At 43.7% G+C, this 19,626-nt stretch overlaps 1 protein-coding gene across 1 annotated transcript in view; it reads right to left on the bottom strand.

Annotated features, from left to right (window-relative positions):
- Nucleotides 1–19,626, bottom strand: part of LOC122665056 (mediator of RNA polymerase II transcription subunit 25-like) — a 162,393-nt gene that overhangs the window by 93,186 nt on the left and 49,581 nt on the right. The window contains exons 5-6 of the mRNA XM_043861111.1: nt 15,382–15,591; nt 15,208–15,273 (exon numbers count right to left, since the gene is read on the bottom strand). Of these exons, the coding sequence (XP_043717046.1) occupies nt 15,208–15,273; nt 15,382–15,591 (276 nt within the window). The remainder of the gene's footprint in view (nt 1–15,207; nt 15,274–15,381; nt 15,592–19,626) is intronic.

Here is a 19,626-nt window from a genome sequence, read left to right as displayed (position 1 = left end):
TGAACAGAATAGAATTTAAATTAAAAAAACAAAAAGAACAAAAATGAACATTGAGGAATAAGAAGAACAAAAATAATGACGACAATAATAATAATAAGAAAAAGAATATACGTAGGAAAGCCTGTAAATCATCCTTGGATAGACCAATGTCTGTAGCCGGGGCTGTATCAACAGATTCAGATTGATTGGCCTTGCTTTTAGGTTTTTTCTTGGCAGCCCGCTTGGCTTCAAAGTCAACCGGTTTCCCATGTAGCTTCCAGCACTTGTCCTTGGTATGATATGGCTTGTGACAGTGGTCACAGGTAATAGGACCTGAAGAAGAGCTACCAACAGATAAAGTACCAATAGGGGCAGCAGTTTGGAGAGCCGATCGGTTTTCTTCTGAAGAGACCAGGGCATAGGACTATTCAAGTGTGGGAAAAGGAGAATGGCCCAACACCTGAACACGAATCTGGTCATATTCAACATTCAACCCGGCCAAGAAGTCATAAACCCGAATCTTGTCAACATGCCTCTTATAGGCAGCGATGTTGGCAGCTGTATTAGGGTGATAATCCGAAAAATGATCCAATTGCTGCCAGAGGCTGCGGAGAGTGGCATAATATTTAGACACAGTGAAATCCCCTCGAGTAGTATGAAGGACCTTCTTGCGAAGCTCATAAACCTGAGCATCATTACCAAGCTGCCCATATGTCTCTTTACATCGCCCAATCGAGAAGTCAGATCAGTAGAAGAAAGCCCTGTGCAAGATCTGAATTAATAGAACCAACAAAATATGGCATAAGAAGACCATTGTTGGCTAGCCATCGAGTCTTGGCAGGACCAGGGGCAGTCGGCATAGGGATAGTCCCATCAGTATAACCAGTGATGTGAAACCCGGTCAAATTTCTGAATAAATTGAACTTTAGGAACTTGTGTGATTTCAGGTTCTGGTTCAATATTTGGCCATACTAGCCTCTATGTTGTGGGCCGTCTTGATTAAGAAATTCAGACCTATCTCATGACTCGTCTTTAAAGGCATTCCGATCAGCCAACTACCATAGCCTTAAATGAGTCTGAGGTGTCTAACGGAAGACAACACATAACCTTGGCATGCTGGATTGATGGTTATGTAGAGCCTTTCCTTAAATTAAAACATTGCAAGTATTATTTTAAATGAATTTATACATATTGTGTGTACGACCAAATAGAAATTCAGGGGTATTTTAGTAAAATTGACCATGTGGGACCCACTTTCCCAGTAGGCAATGCTGTCCCCAATAGTTACCCGTACTCGGATGACCTTTAATGTCGCCCGGCATCGAATTATGGATAGAATAGTGTATTAAATACAAATTTCAGATATATAAACTGTTATAGAAATTGATTTAAATCTAATTTCAGTCAAAAAGACTGAAATGCCCTTTAGTGCTTAAATGCCATTACCATATATATATATATATATATAAAACCTTTTTTTTACTATTACAATCACAACAAACTAAAGGGGCTGAGAGAAACGAATTTTCTCTTGGAAGAACCAAAAAGCAAGAAGGAAAAATAGAGAAGAAAAGAAAAGAAGAAGAAGAATCCTACAACCTACCTTCTACTTCTGAAATTGAACTTAGAGACTCCATTAGAAGGCTGTTGTACCTTGTTTCCTGCTCCTATATTAAGGTAAGCCTTAAATACTTGCTGTCTCCCTCTTTATTTCACTTCTTCTCCATCTCTAGTTCATCTATTAGGAAATTCTACCATTAAAGCCTGAAGACCAAGCATGGGATTTAGAGATTGAGCATGTTTGGACTAATTGGAAACAATTTGTCCCTATGAGACCTGAAATTTAGTAATTCATCAAGTCTGCAGGCTGTATTGTTGTTTTTAATAGTATTTCATAAACCCTAATTTAGTTAATTAGGTTTAATTCTTGAAATTATCAAAATTAGGAAGTTGTTTATGAAATTGAACCCCCATGTAGGTAGACCCACCATAATATGGTGTTAAAACACCAAGATTTACCCTTGCATGTAAGGATCTGCCCAAAAATAGGAAAAACCCCAAATTCGGACACACTCCCGGATGGAGTTGCAGGCCCAGAGGAGGTCGACCGGCTCCTTTGGAGTTTGCATCCGGCTGGTCATTTTTAAAGCCCTTGATGCCCTGTTATGTTGGGGTTTTCCCTAACACTTCATGGACCTAATAAACACTGTTTTGTCATGATATTTAGGTCTGTTTCTCTGCTGTCTTTGTGTGTTTTGCTAATCTATTGGACAACTCCCTAGTTGAACTAGACTCCAATACAGGTAAGGGGATTCGACCTTAATTTCCTGCGTGTTTATCACATTAATTTCAACTTTATGCTGAATGCCATGCTCATGCATCATTACCTCTATACCTGGAGCATGTAGTGTTCTAGCTTTTATTTAATGCATTAGACTGGATGTAAAATAGGTTGCACAAAGACATACTGCATTGCATTTGCATTGATTATTTATATGATGTGAATTTATGATGATGGAATTCGGTAATTTATAACCCAGATCATGCTTGCCTCATCATGTTTAGACTGCACTGGGCTAGGTTGATATTCATTACCCAGTACTGCGCCCCTTACCAACAGGGGGAAAAGTGTTGGACAACCCGTGGCAGAGACCGATGTGTTAGTTCTAGGATGCCATCTTCTGTCCCATGTTAGCGGGTCCCTAATTCCGCTGTGGGAATAAACAGGCAAGGTTGGTCATTTAAGGGTCTGTCGGGGTCCGATGTGTTAGTTCCGGAACTGGTGGGTCCCCACCGTGGTAGAATGGTTTCGCTCGAGTGACCGAAGGGTTAGTTCCGAGATCGAGGTTAGCATCTACCACTAGTAGTAGTACTTATACCCCATGAGACTTAGTATCTGTGCTAGGAACATGTTAGTTTAGCACATGCATCATGGATTTATTGTGTTTGTATGCTTGTACCCCCCTTACTGGGCTCAGTTGAGAGCTCACCCCTGTGGATATCCTTATTTTTCAGGTGATTTAGTTACTTCTAATGTTGGATTTACGGCACTGGAGTTTGAAGTGCACGATACTTCGTGCGCACGTGATGGTTGCACAACCTCCTGATCTTGGCCTGATAGTCCAGGCTACCTCCCCACTCTTTTATGCTTTATAAATGCTTTATATAGTTATAGTATAGTTTCTTGTATACTTTTACTCTGTGGTATCTTTGAGAACTGTATAGTTGTATCACAAGCCTTATCCTTTATATAAATGAAATATCACTTAGACTTCTCTTACTAATGATGTTATCTCTATTAATTAAATTGTTTCCGCTGCCTCTGATTACTGTATCTGTGAGCAATGATTGTGAATAGGGTACTGCACTTGTGATCCTTGGGGATTGGTTGGATGTCAGAGACATCCCGCCACACTTGGCCCTCAATAACCGGGCCGGGGTGTGACAAGTGAGGCCACGGCCAGCAATAGCAAAAGATGCGGATCGAGACCATAGCAGATAGTTGCTGCCGTCTAACTTTATAGGGTTAGGGTGGAGATCACGAAAATCAGATTTGTCATGGTTAACCGGATCAGATGTAGCCGTGGAAATATCAGTGGAGTCACCCATGGTGCAGAGAAGAGCTGTCCAGCAGAGAAACCCAGCGGAGAGACCACACTAGGTGCCGAAAGGTGAGCCGAATGACCCTTGGTGATGGGAAAAACACTGCCCAAAAAACCAGCAGCAAAAGAGGAGCCCTCCCCAAGATCGAGTGTGTTAGGGTTCTTGAAGAAAGCCCAAAAAAAAACAGAGATCGATGGGGCAGGTTAATCCAAAAAAAATTGGTGAAGAATGCTGATCAACTCTGTCCAATATACTGTAGAGATTGTCCTTGATGAAGAATAAAAAACACCAAAAGAAGCAGGAGCCGCAAGCAGCCCAATCCCAAACCGAGAAGATGCAGGGTTTTGTGAAGTAAAAAAAAAACTGAAAGGAGGTCTCGATAGGGAGATGGGGTCTTCAGGTTTGGAGTAGTCTCAATAGGAGCAGGCCAATGTCGCAGGAGGCTTCCCAATAGAAGGAGAAGCAGTCCTAATAAATCCTGGACTGAACTTCAATACAAACAGGAAACTCCAATTATCGCAATAGTGAACCAGCAGCCACCAAGAGAAAGGTTTAGGTCATGGAAAAAAAGGAATAAAAGAGGTGGGAAGGGGCAGCAACTAGATCATGTGATCACCTCTGCATTGCTGCCCTTAGAGAAGGAGAAGAAGCAAGGAGAAGGGGGAGAAAAAAAATCGAGAGAGAAGGGAAAGAGAAGAGAACACGATGGGAGGGAGGGAGGGGTTTTTGAAAAAATTAGAATCGTTGCTCTGATGCCATGTTGAGAAATAGAATTGATTAATGCTTAAGTGAATCAATATGATTCCCTAAGCCTTTATTTATACTAATAAAAGAGAATTACATAGACACTCATGCCCCTATATAGATGACATAAGTATAAACAAAGGAAATAGAATAAATAACATACGAAGAAAATTAAGAGGAAAGGACCAGAATACCCCTACGGTATTCTGGCCTATATCTCTAACATGAATTGATGGAGAAAAAGAAGAAGAAGAGAAACCGAGAGAGAAAAGAGAAGAAGAGAATATGTGACTTGGGGAGCCACACGATATGTGTATCTCTCCTCTAAACCTCAAATATATATATCTTCACTTAAGGGCAAAACAGGAAACAAATAAAAAATAAAAGAAATAGCTTAAACACTTAAAAGTACTAATCTACCCTCCTCACAACTATCTCGGTATTAGCTCTTTGCACTAATACCAAGTCCACGATAACAGAACTCAGAAACATGCAAGACATGTTGTAAAGTTAAAGTAGGAGTGCAAACAATGGAACCTTGTCCAGAGGCAGAAGAGAATGTCCCATTTGTAAAACGAACCTTGTCTTTACCAAAACAAGGAGAGCAACGAGAAAAAAGACTAGAATCACAGGTCCTGTGATCTGAAGCCCCCGAGTCAATAATCCATGGACGAGGGGCAGCTGGTACACAACCAGCGAAAGCTATGCCTGAGATGGCAGAAGAACCTGATGGTACCGAGGTAGAAGATGAGGCAGCAGCGGGATTGGCTGTGGCAGGAGAATCTAACTTGGTGACCAACTGGCGGAGCAACATGGTGACTTCATCAGGCATGGGAGTCAAAGCAGCAGCAGGAGTAGGCATGACAGGTGCAGCATTGTCAGCAGCCTCTGAAAGATTTGCAGAAGACTTGCAGTTCTTACCACGGCCCTTGATAGAGCCCTCAGCGGGACGACCATGAAGCTTCCAACAGTTATCCTTCTTATGCCAGGGTTTTCCACAATAATCACACTCAAAGGGCTGTCTGTCAGAAGTAGCACGATCAGTGGTTTTAGTAGTACCACCCTGGGATGGTATAGTGACACTGGAAGCTAAGGCTGATCGCTCTGGAGCAGGTGGCGCAGAAGGAGGAAGCATGGTTGATCTGCGGGTATCTTCAAGCTGAATCAAGGAATATGATTGTTCTAAGTAGGAAACGGATCACGACTGAGAATCTGAGAACGAAACTGATCATATTCCCAATTCAGACCAGCCATAAAATCGTAAACACGGAATTTGTCTTTCCGTTTCTTGAAAGCAGTAATCCAAATCATCATAATAATCCAAATCTTGCCAGAGAGAACGCAGCTCAGAGAAATACTGAGATAATGTGAGGGTACCTTGCTTAGTCCCACACAGTTTCTTCTGTAACTCATAGACCTGTGCATCGTTCCCCACTTGTGAGTATGTTTCCTGAGCAGCCTTCCAGATCTTGGCTGCAGTATCCAATAGCATATATCCCCGGGCAATCTGAGGTTGCATGCTGCTGAAGAGAAAAGACATAACAAGAGAATTGGCTGAACTCCATCGTTCTTGTTCGGCTTCAGCCGTGGGCTTTGGCTTAGCACCAGTAAGATAGCCATAGTACCCACGAGAGTCAACAGAGACAAAGACGGATCTAGACCACATCAAGTAATTCCTCCCCTCCCCCCCCCCCCCCCAATCAAGTTTAACAGCACATGGAGGGAAAGTTGGGTATGAATGGCTGCCATCATCTGCAGAAGAACCACTAGATGCCTCCAGACCAGTCATCTCCGATTGGATAAAGGAGTTCTGGAAAAATCTAAGGAATCTATTGTGGAAAGATGAACGATACAGCCAGAAATAAAAAATCGATTTCAGAAAGAGACTTGAGAAATCGAGAAGCACACGATAATCAGAAGGGGATTTCAGACCAAATAAAAAATATCAAAATTAGGCTAGAACCTAAAAATCGATGGGGAGAAAAATTCGATCTTCAAAAAGAGAGAAACCTGAAGAATCGAAGGAATGAAGATGTTTGAAACCCCAAAAAAAAAAAAAATCCACAAGGAATATGGATGAAGACCTTCAAATCATTAATTTAATAAAGGGAACCAAAAACAAGGGGGAAAGAAGAGCCATTGGTGGCTTAGAAGATCGCCACCGAGGAAGCGGAAGTGGTGGGTGGTGGTGGCGCTAGGTGAAAAAAAAAATCGAGAAAGGCAAAGAAAAAAACAATGGGAATTTTTCTTCTAGTACCCTAGATCGATTCTTGCTCTAATGCCATGTTGAGTTGGAGAGAATAGGACTTGTGTCAATATGACACTGGTCCTCTTTATTTATAATATCAGGAATAGGGTTACAATGAATACAAAATATATAGAAACTACCCAAAATACCCTTATTCCCAATTTACAACATGTACACTGGCAAGGGGTGACAATTGGTGATGTACATCATTTCTTGGGCTTGAAATATAGCTGCAAGGGTCAAAGAGTATCTGGCCCATAAGCCGATCAAGTGGGGGCAGATCCATGGGCCTTTGGGAATCAGCTAAGGTCGGTTTGGGTGTTGTGGCTCACTCAAAGCCAAATCATGGGACTAGACAGCTTGGTTGGCAAGCTATAATTTTGGTCAAGTTATTTCCTTTTTTTTTTTTTATTTCAGTCTTTGTTTCCTTTTTATGTAGTGTTTTATTACTTAGTCAAGACTATGTAATTGCTTAGGGAACAAGCCTCAATCTTCCTTGTAGAGGCTTCTAGTTTCTTTCCTTTTTCTATACTTTCTTTTTTCAGTTTTAGGGAAGTTTCTTGCTATATGTACAGGGGGACCTTAGAGTCTCCCCCACGATTTTATACAACAACTCTGCCTTATCCCAACTAATGGGGTTGGCTACATGGATACTTTCCCTCCAATCAGCTCTATTCGAGGTCATATTTGATACAAGGCCTAAGCTATGCACCATAGTTGTCAAGGCGTCACCAAAGCTGCGCCTAGGCGTCGCCAAGGATGGCACTTATTTATGCCAAATATCATTTAAGTAAATATGATGCCTGGGCGCACCAGGGCTGCATCTTAAGTAAATGCTTTTATATTTGTTATTTCATTTACTTAAGATATTATTCATAAATAAACAAAAACCCCCTATTTGAATCCAATAAAAATAGTTAAAAAATCAAATTCCAAAAAGATAATGTTGGATTGTGTTAAGATATACCAGAATATTCACCGTGGGGGTATTCTGGTCTTTTTCCTGTTTTATTTTTAGTTCTTTTAGTTCTTTTTCTGTTTTATGTATTCCTAGTCATATTTCAGCTATGACTAGGGTTATTTTTGTCTTTTGGCTGTATTACTTTATTCTATAAATAAAGGGCTTGGCTGGTCTCATCGATCCAACCAAGTATTTTCCTAATTTCTGTCTGCTAATATGGTATCAGAGCAGTAATCTCTGATCGAGCCTGTTTATTAAACCCCCCCCCCCTCCATTGTTCTCCCTTCTTCTTCTTCCATTCGATCCCTTCTTCCCCCCCCCCCCTTCTTCCACTCGATCTTAATTTTTTTCTGGTTTCTTCTTCTGGATTAGGGCAGATCTAATGAGGTGATCTGTTGTTTAGATGCTGCCCTAATTAATCACCTCATCACTTAATGATTTAACAAGTTTTTGGATCAATAGCTGCTGCAGATTCTTCTGCGATTTTGTTTGGAGTTCTCCCCTCTTGAAGATCAGTCTCCTCTCTCAATTTGAAACTGGTTTGTTTATTGGGATTCATTACTGCAGATTCTATTGGACAGCTGCTATCACAGGTTCTCTTCTCCAGCATTGAAGCACCTCCTCATATCGTTCTACTTTCAGGGTTTTTTGAAAAACCCTGACACTTGTCGATCTTGGTGTTTTTGGTTCTCTGTGTGGAATTTTTTTTGGAGAAGCTACTTCATCTACAATCAGTATCATATCTGCAGAATTTTCTCAGCCTTGGAAGACCTAATATCTGCAGAATTTTTCTCAGCCTTTGAAGACCCCTAAACCAGATCGATTCCCTTTTTTAGGGTTTTTCTCACACCCTGCTTCTCGATTTTTGGTTTTAGGGCAGTTCGTTGCTGTCACCCTGCTTCTGTTCTTGCTATCACAGGGCTTAATCAGGCCTTTGTATCTCTGATTTTTGCTGCTACTCTCTTCTCTCCAATATGGGAGACTCAGAGGTTACCACAGCCAACTCTGGAGGTGATTCTCAGTCTCGGACAGAATTCCTCCCTTATGCTGCCTCTATTAAGCTCGATGGCACTAATTATCTTATACGAGCCAGATCTCTATCTTTTACTGTGGCTGCTAGAGGACTCAATGGGCATCTTAATGGCACCTCTAAACAGCCTACTGAAGAAGGGCCTGCCAAGACTCGATGGGCTGCTAATGATGCTATGGCTATGTCTTTTGTCTTGAACTCCATGCCACAGGACCTTTCCAGCCAGTACCTTCTTGATACTGCTGCACAAATATGGGCTGTTGCTAAAGGCACTTATGGCCAATTGGGGAATGATGCACAGGTATACGACATCCGGAAAACACTCTCTTCTACTTCCCAAAAGGAGCTGTCCGTGACCAAGTACTATGCTGTCCTCAAAAGTCTGTGGCAACAATTGGACCACTATGCCCCTTTTCAGCCTACCACAACTGCTGATGTTACTACTTATTCAACCTATGTGGATAAATTTCAAGTTTATGACTTCCTGGCTGGTCTTAATGCTGATTATGATCTCATCTGTGTGCAAGTACTTGGTCGGGTACCTTTCCCTACATTGGAGCAGGCCTTCTCCTTTGTTCTTACTGAGGAAACCCATCGAGTTGTGATGATGTTGGGTCCCTTTGTTGAAAGATCAGCCCTACAGGCTGCTGGTTCTAAAGCTACTCCATCGGATACTACTGCTACTGCTGCTGCCCCTACACGGGAGCCTGTCAAGTGTGACCATTGCAATAAACTCTATCACACTAAGGCCCAGTGTTGGAAATTACATGGGAAGCCTGCTGATTTTGAGGCCAAACGTGGCCATGCTAAACCTAAAAACAAAGCCAATCACACTGAAAGTGTAGCTCCAGCACCCACTACTGACAACAGCTTCTCCCAGGAAGAGTTCCAAGCTCTCCGGCGTATATTACAGTCTTCCACTGCCTCTGCTACATCTGTTCCTGCCGGTCATTCCACTCCATCAGGTTCCCACTTTGTCCGCTCAGGTATCTCCTTTGCTAGTCACTATGCATCAGTTGTCTCCACTCCCTGGATTATAGACTCCGATGCCACTGATCACATGACAGGTTCTTCTAATCTTTTTTATACATATTCCCCTTCTTCTGGCAAAGATAAAGTTCGGGTGACTAATGGTTCCCTCTCTTCTATTTCTAGAAAGGGGTCTATCAGTTGCTCCCCATTACTTACCCTTTCCTCTGTTTTGCACATTCCTAATTTCACTACTAATCTCCTCTCTATTAGTAGTATTACCAAAAATCTGAATTGCAAAGTGACTTTTTTTCCTACTCATTGTGTCTTTCAGGAACTGGACTCGAGGACGATTGGATCGGGTAGGCTGCATAAAGGATTGTATCTTCTTGATGATGGACCGCACTAGGCTTTGCCTTCTCAGTTATGCCCACCAACTTCTTCTTCTGAACTGCACCAATGGCATTCTAGATTAGGACACCCCTCTTTGGGCACATTATCTATTTTATTTCCAAATTTGTTTAACAATTGTAATAAGGAAGACTTTTTTTGTGAGCCTTGTGTCTTGGCCAAATAGACACGATCTAATTATCCTATATCTAATAAAAGGAGTTCTTCCCTATTTCATTTAATTCATAGTGATGTGTGGGGCCCTAGTCGTAAGGCCTCTCTTCATGGCCAGCGATGGTTTGTTACCTTCATTGACCGTCATTCCCGTTTCACTTAGGTTTACCTCATGCATAACAAGAGTGAAGTCTTCTCTTGTTTTCAGCATTTTCATAAGATGGTCCAAACCCAGTTTAATGCCACTCTCAAGATTTTAAGGAGTGACAATGGGAAAGAGTATATGGAAGGTCAGTTCCAACGATACCTTTCTACCCATGGCATTTTACATCAAACCAGCTGTGTTGATACTCCAGCCCAAAATGCGGTGGCTGAGAGGAAAAATCGCCATCTCTTGGAGGTGGCCCGGGCCCTAATGTTTGCCCGTCATGTTCCCTCTTTTTATTAGGGGGATACTGTCCTTACTGTAGCCTATTTGATTAATAGGCTGCCGACTCGGGTTCTTGCTTCTAAGTCCCCTTTTGAGCTTTTATCTGGCTCTAGCTTTTATATTGTTCCCCCTAAGGTTTTTGGGTGTGTCTGTTATGTTAGGGATACTAGATCTCCTGGCAAACTTGAGCCCCGCAGCCTAAGCTGCATTTTTTTAGGTTACTCTGCCACCCAGAAAGGGTACAAATGTTATTATCCTCCTGCCCGCCGTACCATGGTCAATATGGATGTTATCTTTCACGAAGCTCTCTCCTATTATTCGTCCCCACCTCTTCAGGGGGAGAGTCCTAGTGAAGATGTGTTGACCGTCGACCCCCCTCTTCAAGATGTTTATGATGAGTCTACCCCTCTTGTCCCGAGTATGCCTACCCCTACCCTTCCCTCTACATCGGGGAGAGATTCCTACACAGGGGAGGTTTCCCATTCTCCTTCAAGGGAGATGTTCCCAAAAGGGGAGGTTTCTACTGTCTCCTCAAGGGGAGGTCACCCTGATCCAAAGAACCATTGGTGAATTTCAGCGAAGGATTGATGCGACACATTTGAAGGTTTTTTCACGGAACAGGACCAAACATAGGGAGCTTCAATCTACTATGACACCAGTTCCCATCCAATTGCCAACCCCGGATCCAGATGCTACTTCTCCACCTGGTAATCCTTCTTCTTTGGATCTCCCCATTGCTGTTCGCAAAGGTGTGAGAACTTGCACTCAACACCCTTTATCTCATGTTGTTTCTTATGATTCTCTTTCTCCATCCTTTCGTGCATTTGTCTCCTCTCTCGCTTCTGTTCGTATTCCTCAAAATTGGAAGGAAGCTCTTACAGATGGAAAGTGGAAGGCAGCAATGATGGAAGAAATGGACGCCTTGAAAAAAAATAACATATGGGAGCTTATGACTCTTCCACCAGGGAAGCGGCCTGTTGGATGCAAGTGGGTGTTTATGGTGAAACAGAAGGTGGATGGAACTGTGGATAGGTATATGGCACGTCTTGTGGCCAAAGGATTTACTCAGACATATGGGATTGACTACCAGGAGACCTTTGCCCCTGTCGCTAAGCTAAATACTGTCAGAGTACTCTTATCTTGTGTAGTTAATTTTGGATGGGACTTACAACAGCTTGATGTGAAGAATGCTTTCCTCAATGGGGAACTCGATGAAGAAGTATACATGGACATTCCACCAGGGTTGTCTTGTGACAGCAACCGAGGAAAGGTTTGTCGATTGAAGCGCGCTCTTTATGGGTTGAAACAGTCTCCTCGTGCGTGGTTTGGCCGGTTTCACAAAGCAATGGTTTCTATAGGCTACAAGCAGAGTAGTGCAGATCACACTCTCTTTATTAAGTGAGTGGGCAACAAACTCACTATGTTGATAGTCTATGTTGATGATATTATGGTCACTGGCAATGATTGTGATGAGATCAACAGGTTGAAGAAATTTCTTGGCCAAGAATTCGAGATTAAGGATCTAGGAAAACTAAGGTATTTTCTTGGGATTGAAGTTGCCAGATCTTCAAAAGGCATCTTTCTTGCCCAACGAAAGTATGTCCTAGACCTACTGACTGAGACTACTTTGTTAGGGTGCAGTCCTTCTGATATTCCTATGGATGTTAATGTTCGTCTCAAGGAAAAGGAGGGTGATCCGATTGATAAAGGGCAACATCAACGACTAGTGGGAAAGTTGATTTATCTTTCTCATACTCGTCCCGATATTGCTGTTGTTGTTAGTCTTGTCAGTCAGTTTATGCATGATCCATAAACTTCACATATGGCGGCAGTTCTTCGCATTCTTCACTACTTGAAGTCAGCTCCTGGGAAAGGAATTCTCTTATCTCCCCATGGTAACCTACGCATTGAAGCATATACTGATGCTGATTGGGCAGGTTCCCCAAACCGTAAGTCTATATCTGGGTGCGGTTCTTTTGTGGGTGGTAATCTTGTCACCTGGCGTAGCAAGAAGCAGAATGTGGTGGCTCGTCCTAGTGCTGAGGCAGAATTTCGTGCTATGGCACAAGGTATTTGTGAGCTACTCTGGTTAAAAGGTTTGCTACAAGATATTGGACTGCCTATTCGCCTTCCTATGATGCTATACTGCGACAACAAGGCTGCTATTAGTATTGCACATAATCCGGTCCAGCATGATCGCACAAAGCATGTTGAGGTGGATCGGCATTTCATCAAGGAAAAATTGGAAGAAGGCCTTATTTGTGTTCCTTATGTGAAGTCTGCTGATCAGCTTGCTGATATGTTCACCAAGGGACTGCCTGGAAGGGTCTTTCATCCTAGCCTAGTCAAGTTGGGCATGAGTGATATTTTTGCCCCAACTTGAGGGGGAGTGTTAAGATATACCAGAATATCCACCGTGGGGGTATTCTGGTCTTTTTCCTATTTTATTTTTAGTCCTTTTAGTTCTTTTTCTGTTTTATGTATTCCTAGTCATATTTCAGCTATGACTAGGGTTATTTTTGTCTTTTGGCTGTATTACTTTATTTTATAAATCAAGGGCTTGGCTGGTCTCATCGATCCAACCAAGTATTTTCCTAATTTCTGTCTACTAATAGATTGTAAGGGCCAGAATACCGTGGGGGTATTCTGGACTTTTTTCCCTTTTATTGTTCTCTTTACTATGTACAGCTGACTCATTATTACAATCGGCTCTGTCCATGTAATGTTTTATTCACTATTATAAATATACAACTTGGGATCAATCTTTGATCATCCAAGCAATCAGCTCTAGCTTTATTCCTATTAACATGGTATCAGAGCAGGCAGGGGTCATGGAATCAAGTCCCTCTGGAAGCGGGCAGATCTTGAAATTATTTATCCACCCGTGTCCCCCTTTGGATAGTCCACCATGTTAAAGCTCCTGTATGATATACATATTGTTTCCACCCTTTCCTATAAGGTCGGCCTTTTTGAGGAAGCGGTTCCAACATGGTATCAGAGCAGGTTTCGAACTAGGGCTCCAACAATGTTTTACTGTGACAACAAGTCGGCCATTAGCATAGCCCACAACCCCGTCCAGTATGACCGAACGAAGCATGTGGAGATCGACACACACTTTATTAAGGAAAAATTAGAACAAGGACTGATTTGTACTCCCTTTGTCAAACCGGTAGATCAGTTGGCTGATGTGTTTACAAAGGATTTGGCTAGTAAGGTTTTTTGTCCTATTGCGTGCAAGTTGGGCATGCATGATATTTATGCACCCACTTGAGGGGGAGTGTTATAAATTGGGAATAAGGGTATTTTGGGTAGTTTCTATATATTTTCTATTCATTGTAACCCTATTCCTGATATTATAAATAAAGAGGACCAGTGTCATATTGACACAAGTCCTATTTTCTCTAACTCAACAGTACCAAAATTCGTGAAATCTCGGTCGAGATTTCGAATATTTCGAGTATCTCGACCTGAGCGAAACGAAATGCATGTTCGAAATGAAAAAATGCAATATCTTGACCGAAATTTCGGCCATTTCGCGAGATTTCAAGACTTTGTAACATCTTGCCGATATTTCGGCGAGATGTTACAAACCCACCTTATAAGAAGACCAAGTCTCATGACTCTCAGTCAAAATTTCGATCGAGAGCTCTCAAGGCTGCTATATTTCATTTTTTTTTTTGTCCTATTTCTTCCTCCTTCACGTCTCTATGGTGATTTTTGAACCGGCCTTCGAATCTTCGCCACATCTAGGGACGTAGTGGATCGCCTTTTGCGGATGACATCTTCTCCTACCTAATCCACCAGCCGTACCCGTACATGCTCCCAGAGCCGCCATATCACGGTGGATCAGTGGGTAGTCGTGGTTCTTCACACTTTGGTGACCCATATCCTAGGATAGGTTACCTTTAGCATGTTGATGATGCTATTTACATGGTAACTGTGGATGATTACACTCGTTTCATCTCCCAGACTATGACATGGCATTCATATGTTCTACAGTCAGAGAATAATGCACGTCGACTCCATCGAACTATCAGTGGAGTCGATCCTAGATGGCGGAATAATTATTATTAGTAGACATTTGAGTCACTTGATGACTACAATGTTATTGACTTATTGTACTTAATATTACGACTTATGAGTCATTGAATTTATGTTTCTAAGTGAATTTACTTGTTTAAATTGCTTATAAGTTATTATGTCCTCCAGTACTTAAAGTCTTAAACAATGTGTATGTGTAATTAACTAAGTTATACATTAGGATTCGACCATATACTACGAATCAATGGTGCAAATCCAAAACACCACTTTGGGTGATTATTTTTGCAATTCGAACATTTACATGTGTTTATATAGCCTAAAATAGGGTTTCCACGAAGTTTCAGGCCTTAAATTGGCCTAAACTCATCGAAATGACCTACCTAAACCTTGCAGAGAAATACAATATTTCGACTGAAATATCCGATATTTCGGATATTTCGGTCAGACTGAAATACCAAAACGAAACAAGATTTTAAACATTGCCCCTTGCAGAATACTTTGATTTCAATGGTCATACAAACTTTAAGAGGAATAAAATGGGGTTTGGAGAAAATCAGCTGCAGCTTTTAATTAAAGCAAGATACTGGTTTACAGCCTTTGAGAAACACAACACTAATTAATTGAGTTTGTCACCATACCGCATTATATATCGTTCTAAGTTTTGGAAGCTGTTTTGGAGAAATGACTGAGAAAGAGACAGAGAACTGCATGTACAAGAAAGGGTTAGGAACAGTGGAAGCACGTCCCAGCTTCAATATTAGAAGCACAACTACCATAGGTAAATAAAGCAACACCATTGCAGATTGCACCACCTGAGCGAATGACTCAACAACTGTCTCAGCATCAGCAAGGCAACTTTCTGTTTTCACTTCAATGTTATCATTCTGATCCATAGTTTGGATTGGTGGCCGATACGCTGGTGTGGGCAGGGGATAGGGATTACTAACAGCTACAAGAATGCAATGCCTTTGTCCGTCCAAATTTTTCTGTGTTCGGCTTCCAATGGGAGCCATAGAGAACATCTGAACAGAGAAACAAAGGAATCGTCAAGTATTATGTAAAGCAACATTAAGTAAGAGTAATTCCAATAAAAAGCAACATATGCCAGAAAATTTCAGAAAAAAATAATACAAGTAACCGAGAAGGGATACAAATTCTATGACAGGTTGAACTTTCACAATCACAACTCACAAGTACACAGCTTCCTCTAACTGTGGACATACAAATTAGGACCCCAATCAAATCAATCTTCAACATCATTTAACCCTACTTTCTGATAAAACTCAGTAAAAATGGTTTCTTGGTTCATTCAAAATCTCAGACAATATCAAAAAACCCAAAGGGCATTACAAAGCCATAGAAAAGTATAAGGACTTACCAAGCAAGTCACCTGTTCTGACAATTGCCGAATTTACTCCCAAAGTGGGAAGCACAGGTTAAAGCCAGTAGAATGTAACGTTTGAAGAGCTTACTTGAGCAGTGCACCCAAGCCTAATCCTAGACCCCCACACCTCAGCAGCAAGGAAAGTTTAAGTTGATTTCATTATGAATGAAAAGCTAATTTGAAATTGAAATCACAATAATCTGGTAGCTTTGATGGAAATCATTGGTATTTCATTGAATTGTACCGTTAAAATTTCAGGAGTGAGCTCCTCCCCGCCTCTTCCTTCTCCGACACCCTTCCAATCCACCACCCCCACCCCTCCCACCACCACCTCCCCCTCCAGCACCACCATTCCCTCCGGCTCTTCTACTTCAACCACCACCACCTCCCATTCCAACACCACCACCCCCTCCACCTGCTCCCCTGCTACCACCATTCCCTGTTCCATCACCTTCTCCCCCCCCCACCTCCTTCCCTCCACCTTCCAGCAATCCTGCTGGCCCAAAATCTTGGGCCTCTATCATCTCTCAGCCTTCCCCTCCCCCTTCCTCGAGCTCTGGTCTTTCCCTCCACTACGTCCAGCCTTCCATCTCTGAAAATGGCTCCCCCTTTGCACTCTGTCCAAACAACCTCCTGTCCCCTGAGATTTCGAAATGGCAGTCCTGTCTTATAGGACATTTCCTGGGCTCCCGTCCCTCTTTCAGAATTGTCAAGGCCTCCCTCACCAAACAGTGGAAGGCTCAAGGCTCCTTAGACTGCTATCTCCTTGATAATGGTGTCTTCATTTTCAAGTTCTTCTCTGAGGAGGCGAAGGCTCAAGCTCTTGATGGCCCACCCTGGCTGGTTGGAACCAAGCCCATTTTCCTCCTCCAATGGACTCCCTACACTCTGCTCCACAAGGTCGACCTCAGCTCCATTCCCTTGTGGATCACCCTACCAGGTCTTCCTCTTCAGTACTGGAGTCACGACTGCCTTAGCAGAATTGGTTCGGTTTTGGGCTTCCCTCTTCACTCTGATGCTCGCACCCGTTGCTTGGACAGGCTCTCGTTTGCAAGACTATGCATTGACATTTCTGCTGCTCAACCACCTCCCTCCTCCATAACCATTGCAGAAGAAGATGGCTTCTACTTCGAACAGCCTGTTAAGTACGATTGGCTTCCTCCACACTGCATCCATTGCAAGGTCTTTGGCCACAACTCCAAAGACTGCTCCGGCAAATCCTCTCTGGCTACAGAAGAAGTTCTGGCCCCCTAGCTGGCTTCTGCTCCTCCAGGCATCTCCTCTGTTCCATCGTCGACCCCAGCAACAATTCCGATGGAACCCCAGTTGCAATCAGAGGCCCTGGCTCCTCCCCCAGTTCCATCGTCGACTCCAGCAATCCTTCCGATGGAACCAGCAGGCCACACAACAGTAGGCTCCTCTACTGAACGCCCCCTGGCTCCGATACTCTTCCTGGTCCTCCTCTGGCATTGGGACTGTCCAGAACTCCCAGCAGAGGGAGAACTAGAGCACGGAACCACCGTAGACGTCGCCGTCGCAACCACCAGCTTTCTAGCTCTCCGCCTCGACGCGAAGCACTCGCGACTACTGGCCCAAGCTCCTGCAACGCTGCTGCTGGAAATCTGACACCCTGCGACCCTGCAAACCTCAGCAATCTCTCGGCCCTCGATTCCTGTACCCAAAACCTGCAAGGCTCTTCGTCGCTGGAACCACCTTGTGCTCCCACTGTCTCGTCTGCTCCCCTGGAGATTGCAGCAACCTCTGCAACTAATACCCTGCAACACTGCTCTCGACGAAGTGAGACTTACACCATTTTGGCTACTGACGCCCCTGAGGGTTCCTCTCCTCGTTTCGATGCTTCGATTGTTAGGGCCATGCCATCACAGGCCCCTACTGTCACTAACACAGCCACAGAGACGACTCGGCTCACCACCAGAAGTCCACCTATGGCTCACAGTTCAAACCTTGCGCGAGTCTTGATGGATGACAACCTTCTTTGTCGCCCTCATCTAAGGACCACCCTCCCCCCTCTCTTACCTACCCCCTCTCACCTCGGGATCCACCCCTTACACCTGGCATCCACCCAACGTCCTACACCTCCTTCGTTTGGCCCCACCTTTTCACCTGTCAACCATTCCCCCCAGCCATCTAACCGTACCCAAGCCTCTATGGTTTCACCATCCTTTTTCACTTATAACCTTCCAATTATACCCCCACCACCCCACCTTTATACCATTCACACCCAAAACTCTGACCCACCTAACACCTCCCCCTCTACCCGACCCACCCCCCCTACCCATCCTCCCAGTCCATTCTCTAACCCCAACCAGGCCAACCCTTTTCAACCTCCGTCTGCTCTCCACGCTGCCCCCCCTGTCCGCGGAACCTACCCTCCCCCCCCTCTTGGGAATTGCCAGATCCACCCCTCCCCCCCTAACTCCCCTCCCCACACCCTCATTGCTCACTTTCGCCCTACCCTGCACTACTCCCGTAGGAGGTATAGGAGTGTCCCCCCCAGGACTTCGTTGCCCCTCACCCTTTAGCTCCCCATGTCTTCGGGCCTCATCTGGAATGTCAGGGGCCTTAATTCCCTTGACAAGCATCACGATATTCATGCCCTCATTAAATCCTCTCATTCTTTCTTTTGTGCCCTCCTAGAAACCCGCATCCTCCCTGAGAACGCCTCTCGCATTGCAGCTTCCATTGCCCCGTCCTGGTCCTTCCTCTCCAATTACTCTCACTCCCCTAATGGGAGTATCTAGTTCCTTTGGGACTCTTGTAAACTCCAGGTCACCCTCTCTCAATCCTCCCCCCAATTCATTCATCTCCTCATTTCTATCCCCAACTCCTCCCTTTCCTTCTACCTCACTGTTGTCTATGCCTTCAATCGGCCTGCCGACCGGCTTCCCCTCTAGGATGACCTTACTCTTCTCAAAACTGAAACTGGTTCTCTTCCTTGGGGAGTGGGTGGAGATTTCAATGTCGTCAGGTACCAATCTGAGAAATCTAGAGGCCGCCCTCTTGATACCCAATCTATCAATGCGTTCAATGACTGCATTGAAGACATCGGCATTGATGATCTTCGATGGTCTAGATGCCCCCTCACTTGGCACAACCGTAGAGCAGGAACCAATAGAATTGCTTGCAAGCTTGACCGGCTGCTTATCAATAAAGCCTGGCTTTCCTCCTTCCCTCACTCCATTGCCAATTTCCTTACCCAAAGCCTCTCTGACCACAGTCCTTGCCACCTTCTCATCCAACAATATACTTCCTTTGGACCAAAGCCATTCAAATTCTTTGACATGTGGACTTCTCACAACCTTTACCTCCCAACCGTTCTAAACTCCTGGAGCTCTCACATCTGCTGACCTTCTCTCCCCCTCATTGCTTTCGCCAAAAAGCTTCGCATTACCAAATTTGCCCTCAAATCTTGGAATTCTTCCACCTTTGGCAATATCTCCTCTAGAATCTCCGCCTGCAGGTCTGATCTTGCCAGTGTGCAATCCCACCTCCAATTGGATCCGCACAACCCTTTGTTGGCAGAAGAAGAGAGAAATCTCTCCTTGGAACTCTCCTCCCTGTCCTCAAATGAGGAAAGCTTCCTCCGCCAAAAACTCCGCATCAAATGGCTGGAACTTAAGGATTCCAACTCCGCTTTCTTCCACCGCTCTCT

The sequence above is a fragment of the Telopea speciosissima genome, chromosome 6, assembly GCF_018873765.1.
Source record: "Telopea speciosissima isolate NSW1024214 ecotype Mountain lineage chromosome 6, Tspe_v1, whole genome shotgun sequence".
Lineage (NCBI taxonomy): Eukaryota > Viridiplantae > Streptophyta > Magnoliopsida > Proteales > Proteaceae > Telopea > Telopea speciosissima.
This window is presented reverse-complemented; position numbering and strand designations above follow the sequence as displayed.